This window comes from Seriola aureovittata, chromosome 19 (assembly GCF_021018895.1).
Source record: "Seriola aureovittata isolate HTS-2021-v1 ecotype China chromosome 19, ASM2101889v1, whole genome shotgun sequence".
Lineage (NCBI taxonomy): Eukaryota > Metazoa > Chordata > Actinopteri > Carangiformes > Carangidae > Seriola > Seriola aureovittata.
In genome coordinates this window covers 24,215,278-24,229,289 of record NC_079382.1, presented here as the reverse complement: position 1 = coordinate 24,229,289, position 14,012 = coordinate 24,215,278, and the positions used below count along the sequence as shown (strand labels likewise).

At 48.5% G+C, this 14,012-nt stretch overlaps 2 protein-coding genes across 5 annotated transcripts in view; one reads left to right on the top strand and one right to left on the bottom strand.

The window, feature by feature from the left end:
* The first annotated feature begins 958 nt into the window (after window positions 1-958).
* On the top strand, window positions 959-4,266 carry gpr132b (G protein-coupled receptor 132b). The gene is made up of 2 exons (XM_056405645.1): window positions 959-1,131; window positions 3,067-4,266. Exon 2 carries the CDS (start codon window positions 3,117-3,119, stop codon window positions 4,191-4,193), a length of 1,077 nt encoding a protein of 358 aa, XP_056261620.1. The 5' UTR covers window positions 959-1,131; window positions 3,067-3,116; the 3' UTR covers window positions 4,194-4,266.
* A 6,179-nt stretch (window positions 4,267-10,445) lies between these two features.
* Window positions 10,446-14,012, bottom strand: part of cdc42bpb (CDC42 binding protein kinase beta (DMPK-like)) — a 36,221-nt gene continuing 32,654 nt past the window's right edge. For all 4 annotated transcript variants that reach the window (XM_056405322.1, XM_056405324.1, XM_056405323.1 and 1 more), the window contains 3 exons: window positions 13,350-13,458; window positions 12,442-12,503; window positions 10,446-11,196 (listed from right to left, as the gene is read on the bottom strand). In XM_056405322.1, the coding sequence (XP_056261297.1) occupies window positions 11,074-11,196; window positions 12,442-12,503; window positions 13,350-13,458 (294 nt within the window). In that variant the 3' untranslated portion in view covers window positions 10,446-11,073. The remainder of the gene's footprint in view (window positions 11,197-12,441; window positions 12,504-13,349; window positions 13,459-14,012) is intronic.

The following is a 14,012-nucleotide window of genomic DNA, read 5'->3' as shown; positions in this document are numbered from 1 at the left end:
GTGGATCTGATTTAATGGAGGGGGTGAAGGAGGGGAGAGGAGGAGGAGGAGGAGGAGGTGAAGGAAAGGAGGGGAGGAGGTGAAGGAGAGGAGGAGGTGAAGGAGAGGAGGTAGTGAAGGAGAGGAGGAAGTGAAGGAGAGGAGGAGGTGAAGGAGAGGAGGAGGTAGTGAAGGAGAGGAGGAGGTAGTGAAGGAGAGAAGGAGGTAGTGAAGGAGAGGAGGAGGTAGTGAAGGAGAGGAGGAGGTAGTGAAGGAGAGGAGGAGGTAGTGCAGGAGAGGAGGAGGTGAAGGAGAGGAGGAGGTGAAGGAGAGGAGGAAGTGAAGGAGAGGAGGAGGTGAAGGAGAGGAGGAAGTGAAGGAGGGGAGGAGGTGAAGGAGGAGGAGGAGGAGGTAGTGAAGGAGAGGAGGAGGCAGTGAAGGAGAGGAGGAGGTGAAGGAGAGGAGGAGGTGAAGGAGAGGAGGAAGTGAAGGAGAGGAGGAGGTGAAGGAGAGGAGGAGGTAGTGAAGGAGAGGAGGTAGTGAAGGAGAGGAGGAGGTGAAGGAGAGGAGGAGGTAGTGAAGGAGAGAAGGAGGTAGTGAAGGAGAGGAGGAGGTGAAGGAGAGGAGGAAGTGAAGGAGAGGAGGAGGTGAAGGAGAGGAGGAGGCAGTGAAGGAGAGAAGGAGGCAGTGAAGGAGAGGAGGAGGTAGTGAAGGAGAGAAGGAGGTAGTGAAGGAGAGAAGGAGGTAGTGAAGGAGAGGAGGAGGTGAAGGAGAGGAGGAAGTGAAGGAGAGGAGGAGGTGAAGGAGAGGAGGAGGCAGTGAAGGAGAGAAGGAGGCAGTGAAGGAGAGGAGGAGGTAGTGAAGGAGAGAAGGAGGTAGTGAAGGAAAGGAGGAGGCGGCTCCTCCTTCGTCTGTTCTTGTTGTCATCAGCTTCAGACTTCCTCAGAGCGGGGGGGGGGGGGGGGGGGGGGGGGTGAATACGTGAAGAAGAAGTGATGAATTAAAGATGGAGGATGAATAAATGATGCTCCCAGACATGTTTTTGTGCAAACACGTGACCTTCCGCCGGCACGCTCGCGCTCCTCAGGACGTCATTCACTACCAGACAATCAGACAGCACGAGGACGCACACGGAAGATGCGCGAGACCAAGGTTAGTTAATACATAATCTGAGTTACGCTCTTCATCATATAACTGTATATTACTGTAGTACAGCTGTAGTATAACTATATATTACTGCAGTATTACTGTATTTAACAGTACTGTTACACTGCATGTTAATGTCGTTTCTATGCTGTTACAATACACAGATCATTATTATCAATATTACTATTATTGTTATAATTATCATTATTATTGTTGTATTTGTTATTAGACTGTAATTCTGTGATAATACTGTGATTCACTCATTAACAGAGATATAACAACGTTTCCCTCTTTAACTGATTGGACCTGACAACAACAACAATAACAGTGATAATTATAATAATAAAAAAGTGATAATAATAATTATTATTGTTGTTATTATCATTATTATGGTTGTAACCTGCTTGTGTTACTGATCATCAACAGTTCACGTGTCTTTTATAATATGAAATATCAGTTATGTCATAGAACAGAAATTCATGTTATTCTCACAGTAGTACTGTTACTGTTACCACACAGTACTCTGTACTACTACTGTGTCAGAGTACTACTACACATGTAGTAAAACCATAATGTTTCTGTTTCTGAGTCTGATGACTGTTATTATATTATTATATTCATTAATGAATTGGCTTTATGTGTGAACTGATCAGTGATCAATTAAATCTTTGTTTTTCAATTGACCCTTGAAAGCCATATGTCATCATCATATTAATGTTACAGCTAACAAGGTCAGTAATCAATAATTAAAGCTCTGCCCCACCCACCTCCGGAATCCAGAGCATGTGATTGGACGCTGCTGACAGTCTTAGTTTGATTGACAGGTAAACTGATGATCAATTTGCTATAAATGAGTTGCTATTAACTTATTGATCAGAAGGGAAACTGAATGAGGTCACAGTGCCAATCAGCCAATCAGAGCACAGCTGCTGTGATTCTACTGGAGCTTTTATTTCTAGTAGAAACAGTTTAGTGTTCACGATGAAACATTCATGTGTGAGGCTCAGAAAACTATATTAAACTATATTATAATAACTGAGCAGTAAAGAACAAGTGCCTCAAACCGTGTCTAAGTGCAGTAAAGAGTGGGCATCTGTAAACTCACCAGATGACATCACGTGTAAAAGTGGAAAATTATCTTTGACTCTGAAAAATCACGAAACAGAAAACATGAGAACAGGTCTCTCTCACACACACACACACACACACACACACACACACACACACATACGTCTCTTCATCTTCATCACTGAAAGGAAATACAACCACTGAGACTGAAAAGGTGCTGGTGGTGGGGGGTGAACTGTTTGTGAATCTGAGAGAATTCCCTCAAACCACAGAAGAAAGAAAATCTTAGGATGACTAAACCTGGAGATGCGTGGTTTCCAGTCAACAGTTTGGAGTTTTTCACTGTGAGAACCTAAAAAGCCGTTATTGTGGCGGGGTTTTCCTGTCACCTGTCATGCAGGAAACAGAGGCTTGACTGTGATTCTGTGGACGTGATTAGTTTGTCTCTGATCAACCACCAACTAACCCGTCACAGCTGCAGCTGATTCACATCACGATGCTCTTTTATTTTCCCGGCTGTGAGAGAAAAGTCAGCTCAGGTTTCACAACCACATGTATTGATCCAACTTCTGATAATCAATACTGATCATATGAAAAGCCGATGAGTCATAAAAACTTCATCACATATTTTCATATTTATTGTTTCAAACTCACTTCATGGTCCATTTAGTAGCTGCTCTGGAGCTTTCATATATCATATCCCATGATCTTCATCAGAGGTTTTCAGGCCACACGACAATAACATTAAAACTTCATTATTGCATCTAAAAAAGAAAATAAATAAGAAACGACAATGTAGATATTAGAGACACTGAGACAGTAGAACTTCTGATGTCAGTTCTTTATTGTTGCTGTTGTTCTGTGTCCCTGCAGACGAACCAACCTCGAATCTGATTGGTCGTCTCAGTGTCCGGGCAGACATCATGCATGAGCAGCTGGTGACCGGGACAGCTTCTCCGATGAACAATGAGAGTGTGGTGGCGTGCGAGCATCCGTACGATGACGGCCGTCTGCCGCTGGTGCTGCTGTACAGTGTCGTGTTGTTTGTCGGACTTCCTGCGAACCTGCTGACGGTCTATCTCACCTGGCTGCAGGTACGCAGGAAGAACGTGCTGGGCGTTTACCTGTGGAGCCTGTCTCTGTGTGACCTCACCTACTTGTTGACGCTGCCCCTGTGGGCGGACTACGTGAGCAGAGGTCACCTGTGGCCGTGGAGTTCAGCCGCCTGTAAGCTGACGGGTTACATCTTCTTCAACAACATGTACATCAGCATCTTCCTGCTCTGCTGCATCTCCTGCGACCGCTACGTGGCCGTGGTCTACAGCGTGGAGGCCCGTGGTCTGCGGCGCCAGCGCATCGCCGGCCTCATCGCCCTTGCCATCGTCCTGGTGGTCGCCGTCGGTCACGTCCCTGTCTTCACTATGAGAGAGGGCGACGCCGGTGAGGGCAACCGGCGCTGCTTCGAGCCAATTCAGAGCAGAGTGGTGACGGGCTTCAACTATGGTCGCTTCATGGTCGGCTTCCTGATCCCGCTGCTGCTGCTGGTGGTGACGAATCACGGCATCATGGTCAACGTGCAGCGCAGCACGGGGCTGCGGCGGGAGCAGAAAGAACGTGTCTGCTGGCTTGCGGTGGCAGTGGTGGCCCTGTTCCTCGTCTGCTTCGCCCCGTACCACCTGATCCTCCTGGCCCGGGCCATCATGTTCCACTTCTACTCGCCGGAGGATGGCGCCTGTCAGATCGAGAAGATCATGTACACGCCCTACACCATCTCCCTCGGCCTGTCTACCGTCAACAGCGCCATCAACCCCATCCTCTACGTCCTGTCCAGCGACAACATCCGCAAAGAGCTTAGCCGAGGCCTCGCCCAGGTCTGCGACCGAGCACACCTGAGACCGCGATCCGACAGCAGCCAGAACAAGATCCAGCCCATCAAGAACTCCTCAGAGCTGAACGAAGCGACCGAGAGGCAACAAGGAGGAACACCACCAGGTACCTGACGGGTCCCTGCTGATCTCTGCAAGAGTTAAACCCTCTCTGCTGGATGTTGCTGGACTCTTTGGGCCTTTCATGGCCTGTGCTCTGTTCTTACAGTCTCAGCAGTTGTGGGCCTAAAACATGTACACTTTGCCCTGAAGGTGGCGCTAGAGGAAAAATCATAGTGTCACTCATCCTCCGGAGTCCAGGATCAGGGACTTTGAGGAACTGGACTCACCTTTGTTTTGTCGTCGTCGTTTCTGTGAACACAAGAATCAATGATTCCACTTCTTATTAGAATTCATTAGATCACCACGTTTCTGAAACTCGTTTCTCACCATCACGGTCACATCCTGCCACGGTAGATCACCATGGCAACCGATGCTGATGGTTGACAGCCCAAGTACTGACCAATCAGATCACTGGAAAGGCTGAGTGATGAATCCTACAGGATCCTGATGGGGACAGTAGATGTTAGTATATGTCTCCATGTCAGAGACAGAGGACGTATGGAGGGAGACGCTCCTCCTTTGGTCCAACATGTGGACACACTGGATCTAAAGACTGTCCACATGTCTTCAGCTCCTCCAGAGTCCTGATGTGTTGGAGATATGGGTTTTCCAGCTGACAGCAGGGACTTCCTGTCTGCGCTGATTTGTGTCAATAAAGGTTTGAATAAAGTCAGATGCTGCTGAGTCGTTTCCTGTTTGTCACATCAACGCCTCACTCTCGTCCTGGCACCTGTTACCGTGACAACAGGGAGTCAGACAAGAGTCAGTCTCACCTGTCTGTCTCTATCAGTAATATTAATCAGGTTTCCATGGTAACCTCAGGTGCTTTAATCAGCAGTGATGAAGTGAAGAAATTGTGATGGGTCACACCTCTAAGCTCATTAACTGGTTCTCACTGACATGGTGACTGGGTCAGAGGTCACATGACCGGGTTCACATCCATAGACAAGACGCCTTCACTACGAAGTGGTTCACTTGTTACCAGGATAAATCACCATGGTAACTTATGCTGAACTACTGACCAATCAGATCACTGGAAACACTGAGTCGTCATTCCTACAGGATCCTGACAGGGACAAAAGATTTATTAAGTCACACAATAAAGTGATCAATAATAACGATCAGTAGATATAAGATATAGATCAGTGGAACAGTTTCCATGTGTCTCTGTTTTAAACCAAAGCTTCTGCAGAATTCACAGTTTATCACTAAATAAAATCTAATGACTGTCAGAGCTTCATCTGACCTGAACACACATTCTTTAATGGAGGATTCCTGCCAGTGATGAAGCTTTTACTCTCCTCTTCATCACTGAGCTCAGAACAACATGAGAGACTGTGACACGACTGGAGAGAAACCTGAACCTCTGATGTCTTTGATTAGAACAATTAGTCTCACTGTTAATTATTTCATCATTAGAATGAACATTTCAACAACTCCTCCTCTCCTCCTCCTCTCTTCCTCCTTCCTCTTCCTCTCCTCTTCCTCTCCTCTTCCTCTCCTCTACCTCTCCTCTTCCTCTCCTCTTCCTCTCCTCTTTTCTTGTCTCCTCCTCCTCCCTCCTCCTCTTCCTCTCCTCTTCCTCTCCTCTTCCTCTCCTCCTCTTCTCAGACCTCTTCCTCTCCTCTTCCTCTCTCCTCTTCCTCTCCTCTTTTCTTTGTCTCCTCCTCCTCTCCTCCTCCTCCTCTCCTCTCCTCCTCTTCCTCTTCTTCTCCTCCTCTTCCTCTCCTCTTCCTCTCCTCTTTTCTTTGTCTCCTCCTCCTCCTCCTCCTCTTCCTCTCCTCTTCCTCTCCTCTTCCTCTCCTCTTTTCTTTGTCTCCTCCTCCTCTCTCCCCTCCTCTTCCTCTCCTCCTCTTTTCTTTGTCTCCTCCTCCTCTCTCCTCCTCTTCCTCTCCTCTTCCTCTTCTCTTCCTCTCCTCTTCCTCTCCTCTTCCTCTCCTCTTTTCTTTGTCTCCTCCTCCTCTCCTCCTCCTCCTCTCCTCCTCTTCCTCTCCTCTTCTTCCTTTCTCTCCTCTTCCTCTCCTCCTCTTCCTCTCCTCTTCCTCTCCTATTTTCTCTCCCTCCTCCTCCTCTCCTCCTCTTCCTCTCCTCCTCTTCCTCTCCTCTTCTTCCTCTCTCTTCCTCTCCTCTTTTCTTTCTCTCCTCTTCTCTCCTCTTCCTCTCCTCTTCCTCTCCTCTTTTCTTTGTCTCCTCTTCCTCTCCTCTTCCTCTCCTCCTCCTCCTCTCCTCCTCTTCCTCTCCTCTTTTCTTTGTCTCCTCCTCTCCTCCTCTTCCTCTCCTCTTCCTCTCCTCTTTTTTTGTCTCCTCCTCTTCCTCTCCTCTTCCTCTCCTCTTCCTCTCCTCTTTTCTTTGTCTCCTCCTCTTCCTCTCCTCTTCTTCCTCTCCTCTTCCTCTCCTCTTCCTCTCCTCTTCCTCTCCTCTTTTCTTTGTCTCCTCCTCCTCTCCTCTCTTCCTCTCCTCTTCCTCTCCTCTTCCTCTCCTCTTTTCTTTGTCTCCTCTTCCTCTCCTCTTCCTCTCCTCTTCTTCCTCTCCTCTTCCTCTCCTCTTTTCTTTCTCTCCTCTTCCTCTCCTCTTCTTCCTCTCCTCTTCCTCTCCTCTTCCTCTCCTCTTTTCTTTGTCTCCTCTTCCTCTCCTCTCCTCTTCTTCCTCTCCTCTCTTCTCTCCTCCTCTCCTCTCTTCCTCTCCTCTCCTCCTCTCCTCCTCTCCTCTTCCTCTCCTCTTTTCTTTGTCTCCTCTTCCTCTCCTCTTCCTCTCTCTCCTCCTCCTCCTCCTCCTCTTCCTCTCCTCTTTTCTTTGTCTCCTCCTCCTCTCCTCCTCTTCCTCTCCTCTTCCTCTCCTCTTTTTTTGTCTCCTCCTCTTCCTCTCCTCTTCCTCTCCTCTTCCTCTCCTCTTTTCTTTGTCTCCTCCTCTTCCTCTCCTCTCTCTTCCTCTCCTCTTCCTCTCCTCTTCCTCTCCTCTTCCTCTCCTCTTTTCTTTGTCTCCTCCTCCTCTCTCCTCTTCCTCTCTCTTCTCTCCTCTTCCTCTCCTCTTCCTCTCCTCTTTTCTTTGTCTCCTCCTCTTCCTCTCCTCTTCCTCTCCTCTTCTTCCTCTCCTCTTCCTCTCCTCTCCTCTTTTCTTTCTCTCCTCTTCCTCTCCTCTTCTCTCCTCTCCTCTTCCTCTCCTCTTCCTCTCCTCTTCTTCTCCTCTTTTCTTTGTCTCCTCTTCCTCTCCTCTCTCCTCTCCTCTCCTCTCTTCCTCTCCTCTTCCTCTCCTCTTTTCTTTGTCTCCTCTCCTCTCCTCCTCCTCCTCTCCTCCTCTTCCTTCTTCCTCTTCCTCTCCTCTTCCTCTCCTCTTTTCTTTGTCTCCTCCTCCTCTCCTCCTCTTCCTCTCCTCTTCCTCTCCTCTTTTCTTTGTCTCCTCCTCCTCTCCTCCTCTTCTTCCTCTCCTCTTCCTCTCCTCTTTTTTTGTCTCCTCCTCCTCTCCTCCTCCTCCTCCTCCTCTTCCTCTTCCTCTCTCTTTTCTTTGTCTCCTCCTCCTCCTCTCTCCTCTCCTCCTCCTCTTCTTCTCCTCTTTTCTTTGTCTCCTCCTCCTCTCCTCCTCTCCTCTTCCTCTCCTCCTCTCCTCCTCTCCTCCTCCTCTCTCCTCCTCTTCCTCTCCTCTTCCTCTCCTCTTTTCTTTGTCTCCTCCTCCTCTCCTCCTCTTCCTCTCCTCTTCCTCTCCTCTCCTCTTCCTCTCCTCTTTTCTTTGTCTCCTCCTCCTCCTCCTCCTCCTCTCCTCCTCCTCTTCCTCTCCTCTCCTCTCTTCCTCTCTCTTCCTCTCCTCTTCCTCTCTCTTCCTCTCCTCTTTTCTTTGTCTCCTCTCCTCTCCTCCTCTTCCTCTCCTCTTCCTCTCCTCTTCCTCTCCTCTTTTCTTTGTCTCCTCTTCCTCTCCTCTTCCTCTCCTCTTTTTTTGTCTCCTCCTCTTCCTCTCCTCTTCTCTCCTCTTTTCTTTGTCTCCTCTTCCTCTCCTCCTCTTCCTCTCCTCTTTTCTTTCTCTCCTCTTCCTCTCTCCTCTTCCTCTCCTCTTCCTCTCCTATTTTCTCTCCCTCCTCTTCCTCTCCTCCTCTTCCTCTCCTCCTCTCCTCCTCTAACTCTCTTCTTCCTCTCCTCTTTTCTGTCCCTCCTCTTCCTCTCCTCTCCTCTTCCTCTCCTCCTCTTCCTCTCCTCCTCTTCCTCTCCTCTCCTCTTCGTCTCCTCCTCTTCCTCTCCTCTCCTCTTCCTCTCCTCCTCTTCCTCTCCTCTCCTCTGCAGCAGAAACAGTCTGACATGAACATGAACACGTTCAGAACAGTTTGTTCATCATCAGACTGAAGAGTGAAAATTATACATGATAATGATATACAAGATAATTAATTCACTTATTTACAATATATCTTTAGTCTGACTTTAACAGAAATTATATTTAGACATGGAAATAATATTTTTTATTCCAGTCATGTGATCGTATTGTTACATTTCACCTGGTTGAATGTCACTGTTGGACGTTGCTATAACTGAACTTACCGGCAATTATCAGCGTTTTATTCTCATATTAAGAAATTCATTCATGGTTCATTCATGAACGCGCTCGTACCTGGACAGGTAAACCCAGGGTAAACAGATAAACGTGCTGCTGGTTCATGTTTCACAGGTGAAACATCTGAACATGTTTGACGTGTGTGTTTTCTGTCAGTGGGCTCAGACGTGTCGACACTCTGATGTAAAGGATTGAAGTCGTTAGCTGATCATTTCTGCTGCAGCTAATTTTGTTCTGATTCAGAGAAAGAAGAAGTGAACTCAACAGGAAGTTGAACTTGTGCATCAGGAAACATGTTTGTGGGTGTGTGCAAGTGTGTGGTTTTAACACTGTCACATTGTGTCTGTTAACAGGAAGTGAACCACGCTTCCTGGAAGAACAACAAACATAAATTTAAACATCATGAAACCCGTGGTGAGGGAAAATAAGTCCATAATAACTATGAAACTACTCTTCTTCATCACTTAGCTCAGGATAACATGAGAAATAATGATCCACACACTGTTCTACACTGATCAATAACTAAACTGATCAATATTCATGATTACAAATTAATATTTGACTCATCAGAAATCAACCACTTCTCTTTTCTTTCTCTCTTGTTTTCATCACATTCAGTTTCAGACAAAAGTAGAAACTTATTTTCTTTTATCTTCATTCGAATTATTACTACTTTTTCTACTTTGTTTACATTTCACTTGATGACATCACTGTACCTGAGTTCACCCGCAGGTGTCAGTGTTTCTGGACAGGTAAACCAGGTGAGAACCAGCGTCAGAGCAGATGATCAGGTTGAGATAAACCAGATCACAGGAAGTTATCCTGGATATGTTGAACCAGTTTCGTAGTCCAGAACTCAGGTCTGATCCAATCAGCTCCTCCAGAGTCCACATCACAGCAGATCCTCAGCAGGACTGTGAGACCTACACGTCAGTCCCTCTTCATCACTCATCATCCTCACTCAGTCTGAACAACAACAGTTTATTTGAGAGGAAGACCAGAGCAGGTGGTTGAAAGCTTCAGAAACAACATGTAAGTGAACAACAGTCTCTGACCTGATTCCTGTCCTGCCCTCTTACTGGTTCTGCTGTCTCCCTGCTCTCATCCGGACACTCTGATTGGCTGGATCCCGGTGTGTAAACAAGCAGAGAGCCACGCCTTCTCATTAAATATTCATTGGCCTGTCAGACACAATTTAGGGATTAATCAATCATTAACGAGGAGCCTGCAGTCTATGAGCTGAATTAAATATGAAGTCTGGCGGCGCCCGTCCTCTGACCTCACAGTGATGTCACAGCTCGAGGGAACTTCTTCACATTCATTTTGACTCGAGGATGAATTGATCAGAAATTGGTGGTCAAAGGTCACAGGGTTTTGACCATAACTCAAGAACTCATCTAATTATGACACAACTCAAGATAACATAATGAAGTGAGGTCAAAGGTCATCTTCACTGTGACATCATGTTTTGCAGAAACACTTCAGGAAGGAGAGACTGTGAGTGTTTCCTGTAACTTGATTGGTTGATGGAGGGAACGAGCGTCTCGTTTGGTGTAAAACTGAAACTGTAGATAAAGATAAAAACAATGAAGCTGTCGGTTCACCTGTCCAGGTGTTTGTACTCACTCTCACACTCTCTCTCACTCACTCTCTCACTCTCTCACTCTCTCACACACACACACACACACACACACACACACACACACACACACACACACACACACACACACACAGATTCAGATTCTTTTATTGTTTGTTTGGCTGCTAACAGGTTTTAGTTACAAAGATTCTTTAACTGGTGATTCTGGAAGAAACAGAGCAGTAGTGTTCAGGTGTGTCCCCCTCACCTGACCCTACCTGAGCTCTGATGTCAGAGGGCGGGGTCGGGGGGGTGGGGGGTGGGGGGTGTTGCAACAGGAAAGATCATCACTGACACAAAATCAAAGATTATTTTTCTCTACAACAACAATGAAGATGATGTGCAACTTTAACAAAACTTCAAAATTAATTCATACAGTGTTTTTCCATCAGAGTGAAACCTCCCGTCTGACAGGAAGTTAGCCAGTTATCTCAGCGGCTAACAGTCCACTAAAGCTCAACAGGAAGTTCTTTAATGAAGAAGAAGAGCAGGTGATTGGTCTCAGAGAGCCAATTAGAATAAAGGTCAAAGGTCAAACACACAGCAGCCATCAGCAGGGTTAAAACCAGGGGGCGCGGCTTCCCAGCAAGTAAAATCCAACAACATAAAAGCAGCAGGAAGCTCAGTCCGCCACAATAAAATCATCAAAGTAAAATCTAAACTCTCAGTCCGCAGCCTGATTGGCTCATTCAGCCCCTCAGGTGCTCAGGGGGCGGGGCCTCAGGGCTCGGAGTCCAGGCCGTCCAGGGTGAGCTGGCTGCGGTGGGGGGAGTTGGGGCTGGGGGGGCTGCTGGGGTTGGAGCTGTTGGAGGGGGTTGAGTGTTTGGTGGAGTCCGAGTCCGGCTGGGTGAGAGACATTAACAACACATGGAGAGAGAGAGAGAGGTGGGGGGGTTCAGTTCATTCAGACCAGCCTCCGTCAAAGTGTTTGAAATTGAGTGTTTCTCCAATTGTTTGAGTGTGTGCGGTGTGCTGTGGTGTGGTGTGTGCGCGGTGTGGTGTGTGCGCGGTGTGGTGTGTGCGCGGTGTGGTGTGGTGTGTTGTGTTGTGGTGTGGTGTGTGCGCGGTGTGGTGTGTGTGCGGTGTGCTGTGGTGTGGTGTGTGCGCGGTGTGGTGTGTGCGCGGTGTGGTGTGGTGTGTTGTGTTGTGGTGTGGTGTGTGCGCGGTGTGGTGTGGTGTGTTGTGTTGTGGTGTGGTGTGTGCGCGGTGTGGTGTGGTGTGGTGTGGTGTGTTGTGGTGTGGGGTGTTGTGGTGTGGTGTGGGGTGTTGTGGTGTGGTGTGGTGTGGTGTGTGCGCGGTGTTGTGGTGTTTTGTGGTGTGGTGTGTGTGTGTGGTGTGGTGTGGTGGTGTGGTGTGGTGTGGGGTGTTGTGGTGTGTTGTGGTGTGGTGTGTGCGCGGTGTGGTGTGGTGTGGTGTGTTGTGGTGTGGTGTGGTGTGGGGTGTTGTGGTGTGTGCGCGGTGTGGGGTGTGCGCTGTGTGTGCGCGGTGTGGTGTGTGCGCGGTGTGTGCGCTGTGTGTGCGCGGTGTGGTGTGTGCGCGGTGTGTGCGCTGTGTGTGCGCGGTGTGGTGTGTGCGCGGTGTGTGCGCTGTGTGTGCGCGGTGTGGTGTGTGCGCGGTGTGGTGTGGTGTGTTGTGTGTTTGCGCGGTGTGGTGTGGTGTGTGCGCGGTGTGGTGTGTGCGCGGTGTGGTGTGGTGTGTTGTGTGTTTGCGCGGTGTGGTGTGGTGTGTGCGCGGTGTGGTGTGGTGTGGTGTGTGCGCGGTGTGGTGTGGTGTGTTGTGTGTTTGCGCGGTGTGGTGTGGTGTGTTGTGTGTTTGCGCGGTGTGGTGTGGTGTGTGCGCGGTGTGGTGTGGTGTGTGCGCGGTGTGGTGTGGTGTGGTGTGTGCGCGGTGTGGTGTGGTGTGTGCGCGGTGTGGTGTGTGCGCGGTGTGGTGTGGTGTGGTGTGTTGTGTGTGTGTGCGGTGTGGTGTGTGTGCGGTGTGGTGTGCTGTGGTGTGTGTGGTGTGTGATGCGGTGTGTGATGCGGTGTGTGCGGTGCGGTGTGTGTGCGGTGCGGTGTGCTGTGTGTGCGGTGTGGTGTGTGTTGCTACCTCTCGGTCCAGTTCCTGGTCTGGTTCAGAGACGCCACGAGAGGACGCTGCTCCCCCAAAATCTGAACCAACAGAAACACAGATTACAGATGACATCATTGAGGACAGGATGAACAATTTTCACCTTCATTTCTGTATGTTCTGTAAGTTCTAAAAGTTCCGTATGTTCTGTGGGATCTGTAGGTTCTAAAGGTTCCGTATGTTCTGTGGGTTCTGTAGGTTCTAAAGGTTCCGTATGTTCTGTGGATTCTGTAGGTTCTAAAGCTTCCGTATGTTCTGTGGGATCTGTAGGTTCTAAAGGTTCCGTATGTTCTGTGGGTTCTGTAGGTTCTAAAGGTTCCGTATGTTCTGTGGATTCTGTAGGTACTAAAAGTTCTGTATGTTCTGTGGGTTCTGTAAGTTCTAAAGGTTCCGTATGTTCTGTGGATTCTGTAGGTTCTAAAGGTTCCGTATGTTCTGTGGGATCTGTAGGTTCTAAAGGTTCCGTATGTTCTGTGGGTTCTGTAGGTTCTAAAGGTTCCGTATGTTCTGTGGATTCTGTAGGTTCTAAAGGTTCCGTATGTTCTGTGGGATCTGTAGGTTCTAAAGGTTCCGTATGTTCTGTGGGTTCTGTAGGTTCTAAAAGTTCTGAAGGTTCTAAATGTTCTGAAGGTGTGATTCTTCCAGAGCTGATGAGAGCAGTGTAACAACACTACAACTGTTCTAGTCTGACATCAAGAGAAGAGAAGAAAGAGGAGGAGGAGGAGAAGTGAACAATAAGCAGCATGACCACCATGACTCTCAGACTCAGGGTCCAGATCAGACAGATCTCAGATCAGTTCAGACTGATGATCAACATGTTCCTGTGACTGTCTGTTGCAGCTATGCTCCAGGTGTGTGTTTACCTGTGTGTCTGGGTGTGTGTTTACCTGAAGCTGTACGAGTGATGTGCGTCTTGCTTCTCTGGTGGCGGGAGATACTGGACAGGGGGCGGGGCTTATCTTTGACAGAGTCATCCTGAGAGGAAGGCATCACACTCTGCACACGAACACACGAACACACACACACACACACACACACACACACACACACACACACAGTGAACACACTCTCAGGATTCACAGGCTGACACCTCAGAGGACCCCCCCACCACCACCACCACCACCACCGTGGTCGTATGAAGCCCCTCCCACTCAGAAACACAGAACAGTTTCTGTTGCTAAGACTCATGGGATATGTAGTTACTGAGTACTGCAGAGGGAGCAGGACTTCACAGAACCCAGGTTGAATAAGAACAAAGGCAATCCTGTCCTTTTAGCCCCGCCCTCACCTGACGCTGCGTTCATGTCACAGGTCACACACCTGAACACTGCTCTTTCATTTATATGATGATGATGATGATGTAAGACTTGTCTGCTTCACACTGTTACCCTGACGACCACCTGTCTCACTGCTGTATTCAGGGCTGTTGTACATTCAGGTGTTCCATTACATCATCATTCTAACGGTCATGTGACCAACAGATCAGACACCTGACCTGAACGCAGCGTCACCTGGTGAAGGTTTACAAAGAGGAGGGACCACTGCAGACC